We start from the raw sequence: 24,802 nt of genomic DNA, 5'->3' as shown, positions 1-24,802 counted from the left end.
TTATTATTTTTTAATCACATGCGAATTAAATGGGTCAAAATTTAATTACCAAGCTACATGTAATAATAATTTTCCTGAATTGAAAATATTTCCAGAAATCTTTTTTAAATATTTTCCTGAACATGTCATTTTGGTTCGAACGACCGCTTTCTTCCACCTCAGGTTATTGCCTTTGGCGGTAATTAACGGTCTTCCAATTGTAAATTTTATCCAATATCCCAAATTCGCAATTTCACTATTGACTATGACAGGTGTCTTATTTACACTGGCCAAAACCTTTGCAAACAGTATCCTCTCCTGCATCTGATCCCCAACTCTTTCACTGCTTTCCCTCTCACGGCCTCTCCACTCACTCATTACTGCCACGAAACACAACTCTTCACCACTTCCACTTTCCCTTTCTTCTCCTGCTTCACCGGATCCTTTAACCAATCACAAAAATTATCCAAAATAAATAATAACAAATAAAAAACCAAAAATCGCCCGCCATTTTCTTAAAATAAAAAAATGTCAATTTCGTTGGCCTCGGCTTCGACGTCTATAACGGCCCTCCGTTCGATAAGAACGACGCCGAAGAGGAGCAAGCGGAGCCGACAAGCGAGAGTGATTGGAGATTTTAGTCACTTTGGTGATGCAGTGCGGAAAGACATGGAGTTCTTGAAGAAAAGAATTGGCAAAGGAATCGGATGGGCAAATCAGACATTTCGCCTTCCTCAGGTTTCCAAAACCCTCGACGATGTTCTTTGGCTTCGAAATCTCGAGGATCCCCGGGCTGCTGAGTTGGAGCCTTGTGATTGGCCGCAGCCTTCTTATCCAGGTCTAGTTAGTTTCATTTTTAATTTAATTTCTGTATTATTTGTGCAAATTTGTATTTTGTTAATCGTTGCTCATGTTTTATTGTTTATTTCCTTTCATATGTTAAATTGTTTGTTTGTATATTAAGATTCCATTTGCGGCTTGGCTGTTATTAAATTGGTGTTGCTCTGAAATGAAATCAGCAACTCTATATATGCTTACCGAACATTGTAGCGGAAGTGTTTTAAAATTAAGTAGAAGCACGACCATTAGAAACGGCTAAGACTAAGGGTATATTAGGAATTAAACTGCTGGGATGTTTTGACTATTTGTAGAATGGAATCGCTAGCTGTCAAATATAAGTGGATGGATAGATAGCTGGTAAATATTAACTATAGAGTAAAAGGGATCCCTTAGATGTAGCTTGACTGGCCGTAAATGCACTTTGCACCGGCAGTGTGTTCAGTGAGTGAGAACTGTGAGATTTCACACAAAGTGGGCGCTTACCCAACATTTTACTATTGTGCTTTTTGAATTAGGCAGAAGCGAAGTAGCTGCAAATAGTTCAGAAGTGTTGTTATCATGTTATGCTTAGCTGAAATTGGCTTCTTTCAAACTTGCTTTGTCATTCATTTGCCACAGATAATGAAGGCAGTTTCTTCATTTATAGTTTTTATTGATTCAGATATGGCTTATCTTGATAGGACTCACTGGTGCGGATTTGTTAATGGCTGATCTCAAGGCATTGGAAGCATATGCTAACTATTTCTACCATATGTTAAAGATTTGGTCGAAGCCACTTCCAGAAGTTTACAATCCACAAGATGTTGCTGATTATTTCAATTGCAGGCCTCATATAGTAGGCCTTCGACTTCTTGAGGTCTGTTAAAATAGTTAAATCTTTTATGATCAATTGATTACTTTTTTGTTTTAATTAAAGAAAATTTTTGATTTGTTGGGACTTGTCTTTAATACCCTGGTTGGGCCCTTACCCAGCAATCTAAGCATTTGGATTGAGTGGTTTCTCTAACATGATGCATGTAGATTGAACATCAGTTAGATTGTTTTAATCAATTCTTAGCTTAGTATCATATTATTGTTTTTTATTTAGCATTGTTCGGGGCATGTTTTTACATGGGTAAGCGTGGCATTGTTTTGCCCAGTTATGTTTGTTTGACTAAATGGAATGCTGTTTTTACACTAATGGTGTGTTTACTTCTTGGAATAAAGAATGAGAATGGAGGAATGAGAATCAAAGCTATATTTACTTGACAAAATTGAATTTGGGAATGGGAATAAATTGTGTGGGTCCCACACAATTTGGAAATAAAGAATGAGAATCTCATTCCCATGGGGGGGTTGGGAATGAAAATGTGGGAATGAGAATGAAACATAAATTTACTTTTCTATCCTTCTAATTTTTTCATATTTCCTAAATTACCCTTGTTCAAATCACAAATAATTTTATTATTTTAAATCATTAATAATAATAATAATTTTTATTAACTTTATTATTTTAGTTATTATTAATTATTTTTATTTTTATTAATATTATCATTATTAACAATAAAATAATGATAAAAATAATTAATTTATCATTATTAACAATATTATCATTATTATTGTTGTTGTTATTATTATTATATTATTAATAAAAATAAAAATAAAAATAATTAATAATAACTAAAATAATAAAGTTAATAAAATTTAATAATAATAATAATGTAATTTTCATTATCTACATACATGTATAAGTATTATTATAAAACTAATATTAATTAAAATAATAATAATAATAAATGTTAATAATGATAATATTAATAAAATATAATACTAATAATATTAATAATAATAATAAATGTGAATAATGATAATATTAATAAAATATAATACTAATAATATTAATAATAATAATAAATGTTAATAATGATAATATTAATAATAATAAATGTTAATAATGATAATATTAATAAAATATAATAATAACAATAATTAATAGTAACTAAAATAATAAAGTTAATAAAATTTAATAAAATATAATAATAACAATAATTAATAGTAACTAAAATAATAAAGTTAATAAAATTTAATAATAATAATAATAAATGTTAATAATGATAATATTAATAAAAATAATATTAACAGTAATTAATAATAACTAAAATAATAAAGTTAATAAAATTTAATAATACTAATAATAATAAATGTTAATAATGATAATATTAATCAAAATAATAATAACAATAATTAATAATAACTAAAATGATAAAGTTAATAAAATTTAATAATACTAATAATAATAAATGTTAATAATGATAATATTAATAATAATAATAATAATAATAATAATAATAATAACAACAACAACAATAATGATAATATTGTTAATAATGATAAATTAATTATTTTTATTAATTATTAATACTATGGGTATTTTGATAAATTGATTCTCATTCTCATTCCTCGATTAATTATTTTTATTAATTATTAATACTATGGGTATTTTGATAAATTGATTCTCATTCTCATTCCTCATTCCCATTTATTTTGCCAAGTAAACACATCAATGGCATTCCAGCACATTCTCATTCCCATTTATTTTGTCAAGTAAACACATCAATGGCATTCCAGCACATTCTCATTCCCATTTATTTTTGCCAAGTAAACATTGAAATCTCATTCACATTCCTCATTCCCATTCCAGTGCATTCCCATTCCCAGCCCATTCCCATTCCACCCAATTCTCATTCCCATGAAGTAAACGCACCATAAATGGAATGCTGTTTTTACTCTGCTAATCATTCCGTCTCAATACCTGTAACGTACAATGACTTTTTCTACTTCTTAAATTAATTATTCTTTAAGTTGTTGGTAAAACTTGTTAGCAATTATCTATTCTGTTGGTCTTTTCTCCGAAGTATAGACCTATGACATTTGCATTTGTTTTCTCTGGAAGGTTGGTTCTTGCTTTCTTTCTGCTGTGATCAGAATTCGAACCTCAAGAATAAGAAAGTTCTTGAGATCAGATCTAGAGAAAGATTTTGATGGGAACATTTCACAATACAATTTTGGGATGATTTTGAAAGAAACAGTGTTAAATTTGGGACCTACTTTTATCAAAGGTAAGGAATGGCATCTATTTGAATTTTAAAATTTAAAACATATATTTCTTTTAAAAAAAAAATTGCTGCATCTTTTATCTTTCTTGCTTTCCCATATTTCTCTTCCAATTATATGCTGGGTATTTTATTTTTCTCTTCTGTAGTTACAAGACTACCAATATGCAAGTTACATGCCTTTGCTTGCTGATGCAGTTGGTCAGTCGCTTTCCACAAGGCCAGATATTATTGGTTCTGATATTTCCAAGGTTTGATGAAAGACATTTTTCTTTAAGCTTGTCCGTGGTTTTCTTCCTTTAAGCAAAGTGTTTCAGCTCAGCTATTTATGAGAACATGAATTACAATTGGATCCTGGCAATGAACAGAACCTAAATGTTCTTACATTCTCTCCTCTTTGGTTTTCTCTAACTTATTTCTATTTAGTCTCATATTTCCGGTCTGATAGGTAGTTATTCTATATTGTTGGGTTACGATAATTCTTACTGTATGGATTTGGAAAGTCTTCTATGAGCCTCAATCACTTTATGATAATGTTTTTTGCAGTGATATTTAATAGTACTTGAATCATGGATAAGCCTTTTGTGTGATTTATTTGGAGTCTCAATCGCTTCACGATACTGTTATAAGTCTTATTATGTGTTTGACATACACAAATGTACCACAATTATGTATATGGACATAATCACGTATTTGAATAATGGACAATCCTTTTGTGTATTTTTGTATTGTTGCCTGGGGAAATTCAATTGAAAGATTGATTGTATGTTGGGTTATAATTGCAGGCATTGTCTGAACTGCATGATCAAATTCCTCCCTTTCCCAGATCTATAGCAATGAAAATAATTGAGGAAGAATTAGGTTCTCCTGTCGAATCATTCTTCAGCTTCATCTCTGAGGAACCTGTAGCAGCAGCGTCATTTGGTCAGGTTTTCTTTTTACTTTAATGTTAAATGAAAAGGAAATATATTATGTAATACACACATTTGTTTCCAATGTGTATAAATATGGAGGTCAGTTGGTTGGAGCCTTTTCAATACGGAGGTCGGTTCTTATATGTTTACGTGGAACATGTTTTAGGTATACCATGGAAGCACGCTTGATGGTTCTATTGTTGCTGTGAAAGTTCAACGTCCTAATCTGCGTCATGTAGTTGTGCGAGATATATATATTCTTCGCATTGGGGTTTGTTTCTAACTCTATTGCCTATTGGCCTATCGCTGTATATGCTTCGGTTGAGATTGCTAAGATAATTTAGAGGTCAAATGTTTCAGTTGGGTTTATTGCAAAAGATAGCAAAGAGGAAAAGTGATCTTCGCCTATATGCTGATGAGCTTGGAAAAGGCTTGGTTGGGGAGTTGGATTACACTTTAGAGGCTGCAAATGCTTCCGAGTTTCAGGTATTCATTTAAGTTTTTTAGGTCTTTTATCTAATCTTGCACAATAGAGAAGGTTTACAATGATATATATGTTTCATAACAGTTTGACTTTCCGTTGCCGGCTGCTCATTGTGCCACTACTGTGGTGAATTTAATTTTAGAATTTTGTAGAGGAATATTTCTTGACACTGCTCCTTATTGGAATGGATGTCATTAGTTGATGGTTGAGGTTGAATTGGGATTTTAATCTTGCTCTAACATCACGTAGGAGTCTCTGTTGATATCTTGCTCTAATAATACGGCAACTCTATTTTTCTTCTTTTTCTTTCCAAAACTTTTCATTAATGGGCTCTTTTCGGGAAATAAGATACTCAGACCAGCAAATTAAGAAATAGGGTTTCTGAGGTAGCCTCTTTCTATTGAGAAAAGATATCAGGGAAGTTTCGATGTGGGACAAGCTGAGTAGAAAAGTCTCAGCTGCTTAGTACAATAGTTATGTTTTATTTAGGTAACTGAGTTTTTGCAAAGTACTTACTACACTTTAAAAATTCAACGTATAGCTGAATGCAAGCCTGCTAGATAAAGATAATGATATTACTGAAAATTAAATTTTATTCTATTCTGATTTTAGTTGATAATCTTCTCATTTTATTTCCAAGTGAATTTCTGGATATGATGCTCTTGAAGTCTTCCTTTCTCTTTTTTAATGGTTGATTGCCTTGTTTACAGGAATCTCATTCGCCGTTTCCGTTCATCCATGTTCCAAAAGTTTTTAGATATTTAAGTCGCAAGAGAGTTTTAACAATGGAGTGGATGGTTGGTGAGAGTCCAACTGATTTAATCTCTTTATCTACTGGTAGTTCTGTAGATGGTAGCTCAACACATTTAGACCGGCAGAAGCTTGATGCAAAATGGCGTCTTCTTGATCTGGTGTGTAAGAATGAACTACATAGTTCCCGTGATGTCTTTACTCATATAGCGCTTTCTAGAAATTTCTAGACTCCTGGTACAAAGTCAAGCAAGACTTGTGCAGCTGAACTTACATAGTTGATACAATTGTGTGATTGTTGAGAATTTGATTTCTTGATCAATTGAAATAGCGGTTTCAATAATAATAGATCCTCGTGCATCAACTATTCTAGGTTAACAAAGGAGTGGAGGCAACACTTGTCCAACTCCTGGAAACTGGCATATTGCATGCAGATCCACATCCTGGAAACTTGCGTTACACATCATCAGGACAAATAGGGTACTTTTTCTTTCCTGCCTCCCATAATAGATTAAATCTCTAGTTTGTGTGATAGATGAAGCTATCATTTATTAACTGGTGATTTGCTATGACAGGTTTTTGGATTTTGGTTTGCTTTGTCGGATGGAAAGGAAGCATCAGTTTGCCATGCTTGCTTCCATTGTACATATAGTAAATGGAGACTGGCAGTCCCTTGTTCATTCTCTGACTGAAATGGATGTTGTGAGGCCAGGAACCAATACACTACGTGTTACCATGGTATTTGTCTTTTTGTCTAATCATTTTGCTTTAGCACATTCCTGTATCTAGCGCAAATTTTCTTGATAATAAATGAAAGAAACTTTTGTTTCTGAATAATTTGTAGCCGAAGTTTGATTTTTCATTCCGTTGAAACTTTTGTCGAATCTAACTTTTGAATTTTAAATCAATCCAGGATCTGGAGGATGCTTTGGGAGAGGTGGAATTTAAGGATGGAATCCCTGATGTCAAGTTCAGCAGGGTGAGAAGTATATCTTGAGATCCTTCATTGCTTTTCCTCTCATGCCTAGTCAAACAACCTTGAGGCTAGTATTGTTTTATCAGTCCACTGAATATCAATAGTGGTGCACTGGATGTAACATTCTTCTCTTTGATGTTAAGAAACTATGGTTTGATGAATTAGTTCGTATAAAGAGTTCACTATTCTGGGTTTTAACCAAATGTTTCCTGAAATACAGTCTACCTTATTTGGCATTGTCCCTTTCCTACCCTGTAGGCTACTCCCTACTCCCATACATACTGGAAAAATCAATAAAAGCTTTAAGATGACATAATCGTAAGGAAAAATGATGCAGTCCCTTATCATCCAATTGCATTGACTTTCTTCGAAGGTTTTTTCTTTTGCTTGGTTCTGTTTCTTCTAAGGAAAAATAAATGAATAAAAGAGTACTTTCTACTTGGTCTATCTAGCTGTTACTTCCTACTTGGTCTATCCAGTTGTAGTTTAGACCTAATTGTGTACTGGGTAGTATTAGAAACAGCATTTCTCATTGATAACTTTAATGCAATTCATAGTAGGGAATCTATTATTGGTTATGGATATTTCTAATCCTTTAATACATAAAGTTTAGCTAACAAGGGATTGTTATAACTTCTCAATGTTGGCTGTTATACGGTTTTATTAATTTATGCTTTTTTCTTTTTATTACCTGTTCTCCATTCAAGTATTATATGTGGTTCCTCTAAGTGATTACATTTGTGTGTTTGTTACAACAAATTCTACTTTGAAGGTACTTGGTAAAATATGGTCTATTGCCCTCAAGTACCATTTCCGCATGCCACCCTACTATACACTTGTCCTACGGTCTCTTGCATCTTTAGAAGGTAAGTTTTCATTGGCAATATTCTTTAATTCCTTTCTGCTTATGATTTGTACCTTTCGTGGAAGATAAGTGTTCACCGGCCCTCTTCCTGTATCCATTTACTTTGGATCTGTAAGATTTTATAAGGATGTAATCTGTATTGCACTTTTCTTTTCATTTCTTTCTTGATATGATCAAACACATGCCAAAGCCCTGCTTCAATTCTTCATTCATATTTCATTTTGTTGGCTCAGGTTTGGCAATAGCTGGAGATCCACATTTCAAGACATTTGAAGCTGCATACCCTTTTGTTATTCAGAAACTTCTGACTGAAAATTCTGTCGCTACAAGAAAAATCTTACATTCGGTATTAAATTCCTTCAAAACTTTGGTCCAATAGACGACTAATATCATATTTTATTGTATTATTATACTCTTGGTAATACAATGTGAACATAACTGGTAGGATTTAGTTAAAGAGGATTCAGATGATGGACCGATATAAAGCTAAATCTTATATTTTACGGGCCTTAAAGAGTTGGCTCTCCAAAATGTCCGTTTCAAGACATTCTGCTTGACAATGCTAACTATAGAAAATGCTATAGCCAGTGCTGGTCTAGTATAAGCAAATTGTGGGAGGATTTGAAATTTACCATCATCAGTGGATTTATTTTCCTGGGATGAAGATATGTCAAGCATGATTTGTATTATAACATCTCCCATCGCTAGTGAGGGAGTTCTTGGACTAGTTAATAAGCCTTGGGCTATTCTAACTAAGTAGACGCATTTTGAGTTGCAAAGCCCAATAACAAAAGTCGTGATGGGCTGTGTGCCCAAAGCGGACAATATCTACTTGGATGTTGGGCTCGGGTTGTTACAATTGGTATCAGAGCTGACTCGCGCATTGATGTGTGGATGGATATGTTAATGACATGATATCGTTTTGTTCTGTTTCCATTGATCCTCACGAGGATGCAAGGTTCTCAAGGGGGAAGTATACAACATTCCACATCGCTAGCGAGAGATTTCCCAAACTAGCTTATAAAGCCTTGGGCTCTCTTAACTAAGCAGACGCATTTTGGGTTGCAAAGCCCAATAACAAAAATTGTGATGGTTGTGTGCCCAAAAACAATATCTACTCGGTTGTTGGGCTCGGTCTGTTACATGTATTCTTGGACACGCTTCTTGGCTTTCATTTTGCTAATTTTCCTAGCTATTTAGAATACTGGAAACTAGGTTTCTTTGTTGTTGGCTGTAATAGATTTTACAAATAGTCCTAAGTTAACTTTTGTGGTACTTCAGTTTGTTTTGCTTATTTTATTTGTTGCATTCAGGTGGTTTTCAACAAAAAGAAGGAATTCCAGTGGCAGAGGCTCTCTCTTTTCCTAAGAGTCGGTGCGACTAGGTGTGTTCACAATTTCTGAAGCTTGTCAGTCATACAATGCTTTATAAAAGTTTTTACACGCAATTCTGTTATTTTATGTACAGGAAAGGCTTGCAGCAGGTAATAGCACCAAAGACTGAAACAACTCTTGACTATTTACCTAATAGAGTTGGTGTTTTTGATGCTGCGAATTTGGTCTTGAGGCTTTTACGAACTAACGATGGTGTCGTGCTAAGAAGGCTCTTAATGACAGCAGTGAGTGCCTTTAAGCTGAACCTCTTCTATTTAAAAAAAATATTTATTACTATAATATACTTTTTAGTCACTATGATCTTAATTCCCTGTGGTTAAGTATATGTATGCCAAGGCTTGTAGCCATTGGTTGCTTCTTCAAACTGACACTTGAATAAATTTATAGTTATTTTAAAGAAAATGAAATCAGTGAGCGCCTTTAAGCTGAACCTCTTCTATTTAAAAGAATATTTATTACTATCGTATACCTTTTAGTCACTGTGATCTTAATTCCCAGTGGTTAAGTATGCCAAGGCTTGTAGCCATTGGTTGCTTCTTCAATCTGACACTTGGAACAAATTTAGAACAAATTTAGAGTTATTTTGAAGAAACTTAGGAGGCATTAGCTTGTTTGATTTATTGTACATTTGGGAGGCATTAGCTTGTTTGTTTTATACACATACGTAAATGGAATTGTTTTCAGTCTGTAGCTAATTTTTATGTTCCATTACGTGGTTTGCTTTCAAGGAAAATTCATGATTTCATTCTATTACGATGTGATGGAGGGTGAATTGGCATGAAGCACCATGCTATTCTCCACTAGCAGGAACTAGCCATTTTCATAGTTTATGCATTTCAAATTTGGTTCTCACTGTACCTTTTGGTGAATAGGATGGAGCTTCATTGATCAGAGCCTTTGTTTCCAAAGAAGCAAGCTTCTTTCGCCATGAACTATGCAGGGTCATTGCTGATGCTCTGTACCAATGGATGTGTGAAGCTCTTGGAAGAGGCATTCCAGTTACTCGTAGTTCCCAACTAAGGGTAGCCGGGGGGTCTGATAAAAGAGAGTTAGAGCCATCTTCCGGATTATCCGCAACCATTTATGATTACCAATCTTTCTTGAAAGACAGGCGGCTCAAAGTAATTTTTTCAAAGATTCTTGATCCTGTGAGGAGAGATCCAGTATTGATGCTGAGGTTATGCTGGGCTGCATTTGTTATGCTTGTCAAAGCTTCAGCTCTCGCTTGTCAGAGAATGTTAGTCTCTTTATCTGAAGCCTACTTGGGCCCAGTATTAGCTCCCAAGCGATTTGCAATCAGTGCCTCAAACTCTTAGTTCCTTCAAAAGTAAAAGAGATGCAAACATTTTCGTTGTAGTTTAAGTAAAAGATAGTTATGGCCTATTCCAGAAAGAAACTTGATAAGAAGATAGCCAAAGATGGTATCAATGGTTGCCAGCAACTGCCCCAATACATAATTCTAACCCTTGCATCGGAGGATAGAATCCTAACTTTACCGGCATTTTTTAGTCTTTGAGACTAGGCCTGCTACTTTGCCCATATTGATATCAGAAAGTTGCGAGAAATTGGAGGCTGAATCAGGAAATTATATTGCGGGTCATGGAGAGGTATGTACGTGGGCGATTGTATATAATCATGTATATTAAGTATAGCTTGTTGTATGCTCGTAAGAAATCATTAGTCTGATTATATGTTGTGTTCAGAAGTTTGGTAATGCTGACCAGATGGTAGTAATAATAATGCTTACTGCACGATCGAAGTCACTTGATGATAATTCTCAAGCTGATGGTAGTAAAATTCTGAAAGGCTTTTAATTGAATGCCTTCAAAACAGTAAAAATTTGGATCATTCGCTATCAACAGTAAAAATTCCTTCTGTTGCAGAAAATTGTGAGTATAAGGGCTGTATGGAGATGATGTTATTTGCGAATATGAATTATATGATTTGTATTTTGTAATTTCATTTTCAGTTAAAATGATGCCATCAGTGCCCCCTTCGATGCTCATTTGATTTGATGTATAAATCATGAAACACGTTATGCGGTCGATGGCTGCAGGATGTGGGCATCATTATCGTATGTGACTCCTATAAATGATTTTAATAATTTTCTTTTTCTTTCTTCAGAAACGCATTTAAAATCAAACTCTGAACGGGCAATAAGAGAGAATGTCTGTTTCAAACAATCCATGAGGATAATCAGACCATCTTAAAACTAATTTTGTAACGTACATAATATTTTTTGGGAAGAAAAAAAAAATTATTACCTTTTATTAGATTTGGAGGTAATTGGAAACAGAGACTTCGATTGAGTTATCAGTAGTAATGATAATTATTTTTAAAAATATTTTATTTTGTTAAAATCTTCTAAAAACGTATAAATTATAATTTTATATAGATCTTAAATTAATAAAATTGATGCGCAATTTTATTTTATTTAGGTGTCACTTGACTTCAGATATAAAATAGAAATAATGAAAATTGAAAAAAAAAACAAAACGTCTACGTGAAGACAATTCACGGACTTTAAATTCCTCACTCTCTCCGCTCGCCTTTCGCGATCTGGAAAACCGTACAAACGACCTTCATTTTAATTTTAATTTTTTAAATTGTGTTTTTCCTTTGAAAATCAGCAAATCACAACTCAGTAGATCATCGGCGTTCATCTCCAAATCAACGGTCACCGTCCAATCATGAGTTCGCCGGCAGTAAATCTCCCTCTCTCGCGCTAACGCACTATCAGATCCTCGAAATTTTTTTGAAAATACACTATTTCGTTACTGCAATTTTAGAATCGTTTTGTTTTTGTAATTATTTATTCATTGTTTTCAGGGCGGGAGCTTGTTGTTTACTGGATTCACTAAACTGTGCAAAGGTCTAGCAGTGGTGCTTGTTGGCGGTCACATTTTAGTTCAGCTTTTGCCTGCATCCGTCAGTGTTCTTGCTTTAATTCCTGCTAGGTAATTTCAATTTTTGATCTCTTCATTTTCTTGAATTTAGGCTTTTAATTATTCTAAATTGACTTATTAAATTAAAATTAAGAGTCAACTTTACCTCAGTTGTCAATGCTTGCTTAATGTGCCGTAGTGTTTGGGTCAGGTGATAGTTGAAAAAATGTATGCAATGGAGCTTCTTTGCAAATCGTTAAGTTTTGATTTGTGCTAACCTAATTGTTTTTCACATGATCACGGGAAAATTGCTATGTATGAACCAAAGATCTTCAAATTTAATTTCAGGTCCTGCTCTGTGTGACAGTGTATTTATATTTCTCTTCAAATGTAAATTTGCATATCTTTTTCTTTTGATTTTTAGTTAGAAGAGTGATTTTGTGATTTAACCTGAAGGTGAAAAAGAAAATCCGACTAAGGAGATGGGGAGCAATGGGATATTAATTGATGTCTAAATACTTTGTGCAGGACAATTCCTTTTGCTTGGAACCTCTTAACTGCTGGTTATATTGAGCAAACAGTTCATGGGGTACAACCTTCTTTTGATGTGAAGAAATTTACGTAGGTTTCTTGTATTAAATATCTTTCATTTACTGATGATCAGTAGTTTCCTTAGGTGGTGGTCAGCACTCTTGGTCTCCTTTTCATGGGGAAGTTGCTTGAACCTGTATGGGGTTCTAAGGAGTTCCTGAAGTTCATTTTTATAGTGAACTTTCTTACTTCTTTATGCATTTTCATTACTGCCGTTGCCTTGTACTACATAACAAGGCTGGAAACCTACCTGTAAGCGTTACCATTTTGCTTCCACTGCTTATGATTTAGAATCACATTTCGTCTTCTTTTTTGTTTTACTTTTCTCTTCCTGCTGCTTTCACCAGACTTTAACTCATTCTGGTGGCTGAGAAATAAATAAACAAGATATTGAAAATCACCCACAACAAACTGTGCATTGGGAATATTTTCATTTAATAAAATGATTGTCACCAGTTGCATATCAATTTATGTTTTAAGGATTCAAACCAGTTATTGTAATTTATTTATGGATTATCCCTTTTTTATTATTTTTCCTTGTTCTCTACCCTTGTAATTGCTGATTCTCTTTTCTATTTGTGATAGCTACATGCCGCTTTCTGGCTTCCAGGGGGTCCTTGCAGGATTCTTGGTCGGCATCAAGCAGATTGTACCTGACCAGGAGCTGTATTTATTGAAAATAAAAGCAAAGGTGCTCACCTTTTTAACTAATTTATTTAATCTTATCTTTCAATTTGAATCTGTGGGAGTTGAGGAGATGTCCTTCACATCCTAATCTTGTTGCTCTTTCCATTCCTTTGCAGTGGTTGCCATCTCTTATGCTCTTGCTGTCCATTGCCATAAGCTTCTTTACAGCAGAGTCAGCAGCATACCTTCCTACTTTAATATTTGGTACATATATGGGCTGGATTTACCTTAGATACCTGCAGAAAAAACCAGAAACAAAACTTAGTGGTGACCCCAGCGATGATTTTGCATTCTCTTCATTCTTTCCTGAATTTATTAGGTACTTTAATTCGTTCTCATTAGTATCTTTATCTCACAAATAACAAGTTTGTTTTAATTCTTTAAATTAAATGTCAATCTAAGTGTTTCTTGTTTGGCAAGCAGACCAGTCATAGATCCAATCGCATCAATATTTCATCGGATGTTGTGTGGAAGAAGAACTGAAACATCTGGTGATGATCACGGTTATACTTTGGGAGGTGCATCATTGCCTGGTTCAGACCCCATTGAGGCATCTAGGAGAAGGTAATTCCTTGTCTCATTATGTTTTATTACATCGATTGCATGTGCAAGTAAAACAAAATGTCAATGTTTATGTCTCAATTCATAAAAGGGCTGGTTTTTACATGAAGCCAACTTTAGTCTTTAGGTCATATGTCAAAATAGCTCCGAGGTTGGTAGAAAAATGGAAAACGGGTTTTAAGCCTAGTTGGAAAAAGGGGATCAAGAAATTATTTGAGATTGCAATGAGTTTGTACAAGACACAGCTGTAACGAGTTTGTTCAAGACACAGCAGCTGCAACAATACTAGTGTGTAACTTTGTCAATAACAATAACTACAGTACTAAAACTAACAGTCACCAACAAAAAGTATAAAGCAACTAAACCTTTCCAGATTTTTGGCTAACATCGAAAGAAGGTATAGAGGGTTAAGTCATTATGAGGGAAAACAAAGGGTTTTTAGTTTCTTTCTGATTTATCCCACTGCTTTGCAGAGAAAGGGGGGCTAGAGCGCTGGAGGAAAGATTGGCCACTGAGAAGTTGGCTGCGGCACAGAGTGTGGAAGAGTCTAAAAAAGATGCTGCAGAGAATGTCTGAAAGCTGGAGAACTCAACTTACAAAGCCAGACAACAAAATCAATAGTGTTCATTCCTTGACTACTTCACTTCTGCAACGTATGGGATAGATCTTTTTTCTGGATTTTGGTGGACAGTTTTGTTTTACATTTTCCTGAGGATTATGATCCTCAAAAGTACAAAAAGTGTTGCCATTTTATGAGTTCTGGCTTCTCAGGATGACTCATCTGTGTTCTCGCTGGATATATATAGATTAGAAATGGAAACAAGTGTCCCTAGATGACAAATTAAAAATCCTTTTCATTTTTCTTTTGTGTGTGTGTGTTTTTTTTTTTTTTTTTGGGGGGGGGGGGGGGGTTGTGGTTATTACTTTGTTCCCAATGGGGACATTTGGAATGTATTAGATAACTTTGGACCATGAATTCCTCGCCTGGGACCAGGCATGGCGATGGCAACAAGGGCTTTAGATTTGATTATATGATCCAGGTGCTTTTGATGCAACTTATGTAACCTTTTCTCTTAACAAAATGAACACTCTTTTTAAGTATTTAGTATGCAAATATCAAATGAAACAGTTCTGAAATGTTGTAGAAAAATCAGAAAATTGAACCAACAGAAGTGTATCACTCCAATTGCATATGAGAAAGAAGTCCCTTTCATTTGATTCAAACAAAATTACAACACCGTGTAAACTTTATTTTGCTATTACATGAGAAATTATCGAGAGCCTGAGTAACCTTCCTTTGGGTATAATGTAAATAACTGTACTGACAATGATGAGACTTATGTAGATCAGTTTTCATTGAAACAAGTTCCAAACTGAAACAAGCCCTTCCCCTTGAGCTTTACAGAGAAATAATGTGGAAGCCTAACATCCGATTTTGTATCTGTTTTGCTGTTCAAATTAGCTCTCAAATTCTCCAGCAAAGTACTGTTTCTGGACCATTTTTCTGTAATCTGCAGAACAAGAAAGAAAAGCAAATTTTTTAGTACTACAACGAGATCACAGATTCCACCACTTTCAAGGCGAAATAAGTCTCCTACAGAGGAACTTATAAATTATGAATCAGACATACAAACCAATGAAAGAAAATAGTTTTGCCCTATAGCATACTCATGACATCATATAAATGGAAACATCATGCTCACAAACTAGTTTGTGCACAATGACCACCAAAGATTCCATGGTGTTTAATGCCAAATGGTATTTGAACTAGCAAGAACACCAAATATGGGCATTTCACATTCTAAAAGTACAGTTTATCCAGATCATTATACATAAAATTTAAAGAAAAAAATGGTAATAAACTGGGGATAAAGAGAACATATGTATACAACCTTCCTTATTGTTCAACAGAGCTGCAGCATAGCTGTTGAGAGGGCTCTCTGGATTAGGCTCTGCAGGTAAAAGAATTAGATGGTTAGGCAAACATAGGATAAAGAACGCAAAATTTACCTATTTGTATGCCCAATCATGCAGGGAAGAACAAGCAGACCTCCCAGTAAACTTTGAATGGACAAAAGAATCGTTCTGCAATCATACGCTGAAGACCACTTGTCCTATGGCAACAAATAGAAAGAAATCAATCATCTTCAAGAAAGTAGTAATTAAACAGAACACAAAGAATGCCACTATCATACAGATAAAGAAATATGGTGCCAAATATTACAATCTACAAGTAGAGCGTAGAATGGAATCCTGTGCCAACAAAAGAGGTACAAAACTTCCATCATATTGTAGGAATTCCAATATGCAAAATTTGGATATACTCCATATTTCTGACACTAAACCAAATCATATCAATTTTATTATTAAACTTTAGGCAGCGACGAAATCTGAAGCACCTCAGATGCCTACCCACCTAGTTAGATCAAGACAACTTTACATCAACACATTTTAAAACCTTGCCAGCACTATTTTATACCATTGATGTATGAGATACAACCTCTATAAACAAATGCATACCACTGAAGGATTAGTTGCACCCATCTGAGATGATTCAACTTAGGATATAAAAAGCCCACAGGATCACAAAATATAATTGTTGCAAAACCCTTAAAATAGACATGTATCTCATTTTCATCCGGTTAACTAGCACATTATCTAATAAAATTACTCCGTAAATTCAAGGGATACCTGAAGGATGTCTAGGCATATGTTGCCATACTGATCAACATTTGGATGGAAGCACATAGTTTCAAACTTGACTTGGGGTGGCTTGAAAGGATAATCCAGAGGAAAACGCAAAGAAAGTTTGTATGATAAACCCTCATACATAGTTCCCTTTCCACCCTCGATTGTGCCAATCCAAGTGAAAATGCTCTCGCCTTCAGGAAAGGCCGAGACCCCAAGATCACCTCCACTCATCTGCTCAAGCGAACACTGTTAGATACTAAATGCACAAATAATAGCCGACGTGATTCACAGCTTCTTAAATCGATGGTGAATACACACACAACTCGCACGACATATGTTCTAAATGATTAATAAAAGAAACAGACAACTCACTTCACATTTCTTGATTCTTCCCGCATTTTTAGAACCAATAAAGTTCGAAAGAATACTTACCATAAGAGACATCAATTCCTTCTGAAGCCTGAAAAAACCATAAAAAACCATATAATTGAAATTACACATGAAAAATATATCACAAAAAGCTCATCTAAAAGTTTACAAGTACTCCAACAAATCTTACCAAAATAATTCAAAAGTTCCAATCTTTTCAGTTTCCGGAATTTTCGCAAAATTAATACAATTAAAGTTTGATAGTGCCACTGCTACCACTATTTCACTCAGTCAAAATAAACACATAAATAATTAAAGAATTCATAAACCATAATTTTCTTCTTTTATCCTTCCTAAGCTTTGTTGACTAATTAACTACTCATCTGATAACCAAACACAAGACTTAAGACTGTTATTTTCCATTCACAAATTTTCTCGACAACCAAAAGGAAAATTCAAGAAAAGAAAAAGGAAAACTGAAGGGAAAAAAAAATTACCTTTGAGTAACGGATGTTGTATCGACGGTGTTAGGAGAAGAGACAGGCTGCTTCGACGAAGCAGCGGCAGTTGCACGTAAATTTTCAACCGTCGGATTTGGCCGCACCTCCATGATTAGCAAAGAAGAATCACTGATCAACGGCCGATGATCAATGACGATAATCAAGATTAACGATGACGATGAGATGATTCTTGATTGCGTTTTTGTAATTTTGTTTGGTTTATATTTTTAAAGAAAGAGATGAAGTATAAATAAATAAAATTGCTTAATTAATAAATTTTCCAATATTGCTTTGTTCTGGTTGGCTGGTGTTGTTAAGTGTTATTTTTTATTTGAATTATTATTCAATTATTATTATCATAATCATTTATCAATGTCAATATTATTACGGCCACGCACGACGTGATCGGTTCATTGAAAGCGAAGGAATGAGAATTGAGAAAGCAGCGTACTCAAAGCGAACTTTCCAACTTTAATATAATATAATATAATAAATTAATTATTCGAATCAATATAAATATCAAATAAAATAAGATTTTCTCTAAATTTTTAATATCTGTATTTCAACCCTTTCCCACAATAACTAGGCATAACAATTTCCAATATTTCAAACGTCAAAAACTCATATGATATGTTTTTTTTATTACTATGATTGTAAAAGGTTGGGATCCACAAAGTCTAATTGATTTTTTAGCCTGATATCTCTTATAATTTGAAAATTGGTGGACCCAAAAAAAAAAAACCACTTCAAGATCGTTTAGTCAAATCATAATAACTAATGAATATAGCAACATCAATATTGTCGCAACCTAATGTAAATTATAACCTAAGGTCCTGACATCTTGTTTTAAAAAAAATTTAATTTCTTGCCCTCTAGAATTGTTTAAAAATCAAATGGTAAATTATCAAATTTGCCTCACGAGTCTTCGGTCTACATACGTGGGATTAATTTTCTTTCGATTATTTAGAGGTATATCTTATCCTCTTTAGACCCAAACATTCGAATTGTACCAAGGAGATATCAATAGATTTCTGACTGTTACACTGCATATTAATACACGACACAAATATATGACTTAAAAATTATCAGAAAATTTTCGTTAACGCATTCTCTCATATGAAAGTTTAGTACAGGGTCAAACCAACCTATACATTTACCCAAATGATCCTGCAAGTCTTTCGTGAAGCAGCAGGCTCCAATTTTTTTATGATGTACAATAAATGTGACACATAAAGGAAGTAGCTAACATCTGCCCTTTAAAATCAGCAATCTTTTTGTACATGATCCTTAGCCGAATCATTTCCCAAATGAAAATTCGTGATGTGTATGAATGAATCCGGGACCTGGAGGCAGCTGCATTTCAATTTGCCTAGGCTCTTCAAGTGCTGCCACTTCTTGTTCACTAGATTCTGCATAATGTGGAGGAGACTCATTCATGATCTCGCGGTGGTGGCGCGGCGAACGAATCTGATTCTCGGGATCCCAATGCTCGTGCTCGAAGTTCGAGTGGTAGCTGCTGTTCGGGTAATTATGCAAGAGATGGACCGGTGACATTCCATGTGTAGGAGTTTGTGGCCTGCTTGACATTGGTGTGTTACTCCCAGAAAGCCTGCCCTGTTTTGTGTGTTTTTTGGCAATATGGTGCCAGTTTTTCAGTGCTGCTGCCACTCTATCATTAAATATTGTTGGTTTCATTGTAGATCCCATCTGTATGATCAAATCAAACAAATCAGTTAATTACAATTTTTTTTTCTTTTTTTGTTTAATTTTCATAACACTGCTCTCATTTATTTAAACAAATTTATTTAATTACCTGTGTCACTAAGGCATATAGAGGTAGTGTCACATAACTGCATAGAATCTGAATGAGCACCCTGAAAGCATAGACGATCATGCGTTAAAATTATTATCAGAAACTTCTGAAACAAGAAACCATTTGTTACTGTTATGAAACTTACCCCATTGAGATTCTGATAGCTATATCCTCAGTTTTCTTGTGGAAGCAAGATTTAAGCGCAAATTCATACTGAAAAACACATCAAATGTATCAGGATATAACATAAATTAATTTCAGCTGCTGTAGCAAAGGCCCTGAAATGACTGCATAAATAAGATTTGCTTACCGTGCTCCAACTGAAAAATGCCAGCTGAAATGCATTCTGAAATAACAAGGAAAGACAGAAAGATAACAAATAAGAATAGATTAAGCTTGATTTAATGAATGTGTTTAGATGAAACAAGTATATATACAAATGGACAGGATTAAAATTTTTATTAAAAAAAAAAAAGTACCTGAAAAAGAACCAAGTGAATGAGAAAGAGAATGAACCGCGGGCGTCCGAACCAGAAAAGGTCATCACCAGGCTGAACCACAGGTGCCCCCTTCACCACATCACCTCTCTCTTGAATTCTCAGCCCCAGTTTCGTTATGATCACTTGTAGCTTAGCCCCCACCAACAGAATTATCTGCAAATATTTTCAGCTTATATATTATGAATTTTTTATTTGATCCTCCTTTGTAAACAAAACAAGCCACCAAGCTTTAACAATAAAAGAGCTTGATTTGATTAGAGCTGGAATTGTAGAAGCTTACAAATAAGGGGATAAATGGTAACCACAAGTAAGCAAACCATCCTGTTAACAAAATTAAATTAAAAAGCAAGATTAGAAAATTGGAAATTTGTATATAACACTTACAATTCAGGCTTATTAAAATTAATCACACGCATGGTTAATTAATGTTAAAGTTACCATGTGTATTGGTGAGCAAGAACAACGTTGCAATGAACCATAGAATTGGAGTTATTCCCACAACATCTTTGAAATCTTCTTCAAGCGATCTGCTGATGTATTTCTGAAAATCGAATTTTGTTTCACTTCCAGGAGCCAAATGAGCCTGGAATCATTTAAACACCAGAGTGTAAAGTTTATCCATTTAGCAACTTTTAGCAATCCCATTAAATTTAATTTAAATATTTTAACAGTGTAAATCGTTTTTTTTTTTTTTTTTTGAGTTACCATGATGAATCCATGTCTCAGTGTGTGGTAATCAATTTTGTTAACAGATCCAAGGAATTGCCTGAAGAAGCAAACCTAACACCAAGAAGAAAATTTTTTAGTGAATTTTTATATCAATTTAAAATTTGATATTGACATATAATTGGGGGAAGTAATAACGTGCTTACAATCCACAAGCTGATTGATGATTTACTCCAAATATTCAAATGCCTACGACCAAATGAAGTGTCCCTTGCAAACCGAAACCTTTCTGGATCTGCATGCAACTCACAAAAGTCAGAAGTCAACAAATGTTGCTATAACCAAAAAATGTCAACAGCAAAAGTAGCGGCATTAAATGGTTCCACATAGTTAATTATTTGTTAATCACGTAAATTATTTATAAAAATTAATTTAATTTCAAAGTAGGAGATATGCATTGACGTTTGCCCCATCCAAAAAGTCATCTATTTTTATCTAATGAATCAAAAATTAAACATCAAAATTTACATAATAAGAGGCTGTACTGTAGTATCTCAGCTGCCCTAATAACACTACCAAATGGGACGACCAAAGTTTTACATCTATAGATCGTGTGTCTGTGTGTGTTTTATTACCCAAGGAATAGTAGGCAACTTGTTAGTTTTTGTAGGGTCCTTACTCCTTATTATTGATAAAGATCAATTTTGGCATTTATTTCTTTTAACGTTTTGAAGCATAGTTAATTACCATTGTAGTATTGGTACTCAATTGTCTTTGTCTCATTCTCCCATGCCTTCCATTTCTTCATCTGCCGTAGCCATACAAGCAAACCATTAATTAATCCACAGAGATGAGAAAGACAGCAAAAGCAAAAACAAAAAGAAAGTGAAATTATTATTATTATTATTATTATTACCTTTGTTCTTCCCAAAGCCAAGGTGAATAAGCAGTAAAGGACATGAAAGATAGCTAAAACAAATATGAATATATGGAGCTGATGAATCCCATATGCAGATACAAATGCAACTTTGCCCTGAAAAATATAAAAATATGGATGGATAAGATTTTAGGAAGTCAATTAAATATTTCGTTTGCATTCATGATATTTAAATTTTAACCACTTGCAGCAAGAACAAGAAATGGACAAGAACACGGCAGCCAAAGTAAGAAGATTGTTAGTATTACTATGTAGAACAAGAAAATTAAATTAAATTAAAGAAAATTTTCTTGCCTCATCCGCGCATTTGTCATAACCTTTAGTTGCTAAACTCCGGCGAGTGCTGGCTGTTCCGGAATCAAGAAACGAAAGAAGTCTCCGGCGACTCTCTTTATTATCACTGCTATATGCATCTTTTTCTAATTTGTCAGTGCAAGGATGCCAAGAATTTGCAACACTCTTTGATACACAAATACCAGAAATTGGTTCTTGTAACACTGTCAGCAGCAATGATATGAACCCCAATAGCATGAGCTCTGACACACAGAAAAAATTAGAAATTTAGAAAAAGCAAGTCCAATTATCAGTTAATAACGTAAACATTAAAGATATATGGTTAATTAATTAATAAGCAATACCTGCTTTAACTTTTTCAACTGCTTCGAAGAGAGCTTTCTTGTGTCTGTTATTCAACCACTGCAAAAAATGAAACCCAGAAATATTTTAATCTGAATACAAAACATACATATGTATAACTAATATTATTGCACGTAGCTCTTTACAAATGAATTTAAATTCAAAATTCTTACCTTTCCAATAATGTGAATGAGATGTTCAATGACGACTGAAACGGCAATCAACACAAAAAAGACCGCAGCAACAGCCCATGTTGGAGTTTCCTCCAACGTACGCTCATAAACCTTTTTCTCCGCCATGGCTGCAGCTTATTCTTCTGCTCTAGATCTGCTAAAGCTAATTATAGTTATTGACTTCCAAGGCGTCAGCAAATCCTCGAGAAAGAATTTTTCGATATTTTTTCCCTTTTTTTTTTTTTTGAGAATAAGAAAATACAAAAGACTAACTTAAGAGTTGATGCAAATGGTAGGTAGTGCAGAGCAACTTAATATTGCAATGAGTATGAAACTGGGTGCTTAATTTATGCAGTTTTATAGACGTCGTGTGTTGTAAACCCTGGACACACAACAGTGACTTTTCTTGTACGACTACTATTATTATATCGAGAGTTGGGATGGTCAATACAAGGACTTTGACCAAGACAGCTAAAGAGAGACGATTAGCTCATTCTTTTTCTAATTGGCGTGTATTATTAACTTATGGAATTTGAAAAAATCAAGAAAATAAAGAATTGGGTGTACAAGTTTGTCAAGTGACAAAGGCATTTAATATTAATAAACGACGGCCGTTTTTAATTTTTTCTTCTTGTTTTTTTTTTCTTTGGTTTAGATATATGCATGCCTTTGCTGATGTATATATTGATGTTTTTTTACTGCTTACTTGACCCGCAAAATCTTGCTTATATATAAACTAAGTTATATTTACAGTAACTTATAGGTTTTTAAATTACAAATTGGTCCCACTAATTGGCCCTACTATGTTACTTATATCTGCACTAATATGACTGGTTAGTATATTATAATAACTTGCAACCAGTCATATTAGTGTAGATAGAAGTAACATAGTGGGGCCAATTGGTGGGATCAATTTGTAATTTAAATACCTATAAGTTACTGTAAATATAACTGAGTGTGTGTGTGTCTCTCTCTCTCTCTCTATATATATATATATATATATATACACACACATACATACATATACATACATATACATACATCCCAAGATAAAATGATAATTGAAAAAAAATGTAATTTTGGGACTCTTTTATTATTGCATTGAGTCTAATGTGATGTGATTGTCATAGACAAATAGGATTTTTTATGTTAAAAAGTATATATATTATCCTTCAACCGTGGAATTGAAACGTGAAAATTATAATATATCAGCACCATAATATATTAGAAAAAATATTGGAGACCTAAGTGGTAAAAATAAAAAATAATAAAGTTTTAAGTGTTATTCTCTTAGAATATATGTACACGACTACAAAGATCCCATGTAGGATTAAAGTTGAAATACTACAAACTACTTACTTCATAAATTTAACCAAAAAAAAAAAAAAATAGTGTTTGGTAAATTTTTTAAAAGTTGTTTATCTCACAAGTTTTTTTATATTGACTGTAACTTCTAAAAGTAGGTAAAATAATTTTTTTTCTTATAAGCAACTTAGTAAATAAGCTACTACAACTTTTTAAGATCGTATTATAATCTTATTTTTTTTAATAAGAAGATAATTATGTATTATTATTTTTTTCTATAAACCCTAATATATAAATAAAAAATAACTTAAACTAACATTTACTTTGGTTATTATATGACAATGCAATATTTTTGTAATAAAATTTTTCAAATGTATATACTCTTGTGTTTTCAAACATGTAGTTACCCCTACAACACATTTTATAAAACACTAAGTTATTTTATGAATTAACAACTTATTTTAAATTCGCAAACTGATGAATTATTGATGAGTTGATAAATTATGACAATTACTTTCTCTTAATAGGTTTGGGTCCATAAGCAGTACTGACAATTACCCCGTGAAGACTTGCTTTTGCTAAAGCCCGGCGGATGGGTTTCCTTAACCAAGCCACCCCCCATGACTCGCCGGCTCATTCTTCCCTCCTCTGAGTGTCGTTTCCATCCTTACACGACAAAATATCCAGCTGTTAGTTCTTTAGTTTTTCTTCGATATCTTATGTTGTCGATTAATCCTCCTTTCGCTGTTTTAAGACATTTTAATTTTTTAAATATCCAACGTTGCATTACGTTTCATTCCGATAACGAAGTTTTATTATTGGCTGTTTCTAAAAGTCCTCTGCGTGCTAAGAAAGAAAGAATATTTTTCTGCTCCAAACCAGGTCTCGGTTTTTGTGTTTTTATCCTTTAGCCCCTTGTCGAGTTATCGTTGTTGTGTATGACTTGTTACTGATTTAACCTATAAAGATTCTTAATTTATACAAAACATTCTTCCTTTGAATTCTAAAAAATGTTTAATCGTTACTATAAATTATATTCCTAGTTCACTCTCACTGTGAAGTAGAACGTATTATCCTTACTAGTTTTGCTACAAAATATTGGATAAATGTTCACTAGTTTCTATAGTTTGAACTAATGATATATCCAGGTCATCTATATATTTGGCAAAAATAATTAAAAGGGAGACGAAATGA

At 33.6% G+C, this 24,802-nt stretch overlaps 4 protein-coding genes across 6 annotated transcripts; 2 read left to right on the top strand and 2 right to left on the bottom strand.

Annotated features, from left to right (window-relative positions):
- Nucleotides 1-323: 323 nt before the first annotated feature.
- On the top strand, nucleotides 324-11,068 carry LOC102630269 (uncharacterized). Of its 2 annotated transcripts, XM_006485808.4 has the most exons (16): nucleotides 328-817; nucleotides 1,500-1,675; nucleotides 3,752-3,917; nucleotides 4,110-4,162; nucleotides 4,697-4,840; nucleotides 4,992-5,096; nucleotides 5,186-5,311; nucleotides 6,020-6,220; nucleotides 6,433-6,539; nucleotides 6,635-6,797; nucleotides 6,973-7,038; nucleotides 7,808-7,901; nucleotides 8,134-8,246; nucleotides 9,214-9,284; nucleotides 9,368-9,518; nucleotides 10,167-11,068. In XM_006485808.4, exons 1-16 carry the CDS (start codon nucleotides 508-510, stop codon nucleotides 10,608-10,610), a joined length of 2,490 nt encoding a protein of 829 aa, XP_006485871.1. In that variant the 5' UTR covers nucleotides 328-507; the 3' UTR covers nucleotides 10,611-11,068. The 2 variants fall into 2 exon arrangements, with proteins under 2 accessions (XP_024956861.1, XP_006485871.1); XM_025101093.2 differs by lacking the exons at nucleotides 8,134-8,246; nucleotides 9,214-9,284; nucleotides 9,368-9,518; nucleotides 10,167-11,068 and having other exon boundaries at nucleotides 324-817; nucleotides 6,973-7,102.
- Nucleotides 11,069-11,784: 716 nt separating this feature from the next.
- Nucleotides 11,785-14,880, top strand: LOC102630569 (rhomboid-like protein 19). The gene is made up of 8 exons (XM_006485809.4): nucleotides 11,785-11,999; nucleotides 12,124-12,251; nucleotides 12,708-12,768; nucleotides 12,856-13,022; nucleotides 13,356-13,461; nucleotides 13,574-13,776; nucleotides 13,881-14,021; nucleotides 14,492-14,880. Exons 1-8 carry the CDS (start codon nucleotides 11,985-11,987, stop codon nucleotides 14,592-14,594), a joined length of 924 nt encoding a protein of 307 aa, XP_006485872.1. The 5' UTR covers nucleotides 11,785-11,984; the 3' UTR covers nucleotides 14,595-14,880.
- Nucleotides 14,881-15,209: 329 nt separating this feature from the next.
- On the bottom strand, nucleotides 15,210-18,061 carry LOC102630874 (uncharacterized). Of its 2 annotated transcripts, none has more exons than XM_006485810.3 (6): nucleotides 17,576-18,061; nucleotides 17,082-17,169; nucleotides 16,710-16,940; nucleotides 16,069-16,132; nucleotides 15,911-15,970; nucleotides 15,210-15,529 (listed from the first exon to the last, which is right to left on the bottom strand). In XM_006485810.3, exons 1-6 carry the CDS (start codon nucleotides 17,686-17,688, stop codon nucleotides 15,477-15,479), a joined length of 609 nt encoding a protein of 202 aa, XP_006485873.1. In that variant the 5' UTR covers nucleotides 17,689-18,061; the 3' UTR covers nucleotides 15,210-15,476. The 2 variants fall into 2 exon arrangements, with proteins under 2 accessions (XP_006485873.1, XP_006485874.1); XM_006485811.3 differs by having other exon boundaries at nucleotides 17,142-17,169.
- A 588-nt stretch (nucleotides 18,062-18,649) lies between these two features.
- On the bottom strand, nucleotides 18,650-22,644 carry LOC102631395 (MLO-like protein 12). Its single transcript, XM_015532590.3, has 14 exons — nucleotides 22,304-22,644; nucleotides 22,133-22,190; nucleotides 21,789-22,030; nucleotides 21,474-21,590; nucleotides 21,305-21,365; nucleotides 20,764-20,852; nucleotides 20,597-20,671; nucleotides 20,330-20,474; nucleotides 20,172-20,212; nucleotides 19,871-20,044; nucleotides 19,702-19,737; nucleotides 19,537-19,604; nucleotides 19,392-19,452; nucleotides 18,650-19,285 (listed from the first exon to the last, which is right to left on the bottom strand). The coding sequence occupies exons 1-14, from the start codon at nucleotides 22,427-22,429 to the stop codon at nucleotides 18,875-18,877; spliced, it is 1,704 nt and encodes a 567-aa protein (XP_015388076.1). The 5' UTR covers nucleotides 22,430-22,644; the 3' UTR covers nucleotides 18,650-18,874.
- Nucleotides 22,645-24,802: the final 2,158 nt, after the last annotated feature.

The sequence above is a fragment of the Citrus sinensis genome, chromosome 4, assembly GCF_022201045.2.
Source record: "Citrus sinensis cultivar Valencia sweet orange chromosome 4, DVS_A1.0, whole genome shotgun sequence".
In the NCBI taxonomy this organism is placed as follows: Eukaryota; Viridiplantae; Streptophyta; class Magnoliopsida; order Sapindales; family Rutaceae; genus Citrus; species Citrus sinensis.
The sequence above is the reverse complement of the archived record's forward strand: the minus strand, read 5'-3'. Positions and strand labels throughout refer to the sequence as shown.

Excerpts from the sequence above, each read along its gene's own strand:
- LOC102631395 (XM_015532590.3), bottom strand. The coding sequence starts at position 22,429 with ATGGCGGAGAAAAAGGTTTATGAGCGTACGTTGGAGGAAACTCCAACA. Across the intron at positions 21,366-21,473 it reads TGGCTTTGGGAAGAACAAAG|ATGAAGAAATGGAAGGCATG; the intron begins GTAATAATAATA and ends TGGCTACGGCAG. Across the intron at positions 20,475-20,596 it reads TGAGACATGGATTCATCATG|GCTCATTTGGCTCCTGGAAG; the intron begins GTAACTCAAAAA and ends AAATGATTCCAG.
- LOC102630569 (XM_006485809.4), top strand. Across the intron at positions 12,769-12,855 it reads TTGAGCAAACAGTTCATGGG|GTGGTGGTCAGCACTCTTGG; the intron begins GTACAACCTTCT and ends TAGTTTCCTTAG. Across the intron at positions 13,462-13,573 it reads TATTGAAAATAAAAGCAAAG|TGGTTGCCATCTCTTATGCT; the intron begins GTGCTCACCTTT and ends ATTCCTTTGCAG.
- LOC102630269 (XM_006485808.4), top strand. The coding sequence starts at position 508 with ATGTCAATTTCGTTGGCCTCGGCTTCGACGTCTATAACGGCCCTCCGT. Across the intron at positions 5,097-5,185 it reads TATATATTCTTCGCATTGGG|TTGGGTTTATTGCAAAAGAT; the intron begins GTTTGTTTCTAA and ends CAAATGTTTCAG. Across the intron at positions 7,039-7,807 it reads CTGATGTCAAGTTCAGCAGG|GTACTTGGTAAAATATGGTC; the intron begins GTGAGAAGTATA and ends TCTACTTTGAAG.
- LOC102630874 (XM_006485810.3), bottom strand. The coding sequence starts at position 17,688 with ATGGAGGTGCGGCCAAATCCGACGGTTGAAAATTTACGTGCAACTGCC. Across the intron at positions 16,941-17,081 it reads GAAGAATCAAGAAATGTGAA|ATGAGTGGAGGTGATCTTGG; the intron begins GTGAGTTGTCTG and ends TCGCTTGAGCAG. Across the intron at positions 15,530-15,910 it reads TCTGTTGAACAATAAGGAAG|ATTACAGAAAAATGGTCCAG; the intron begins GTTGTATACATA and ends CTTGTTCTGCAG.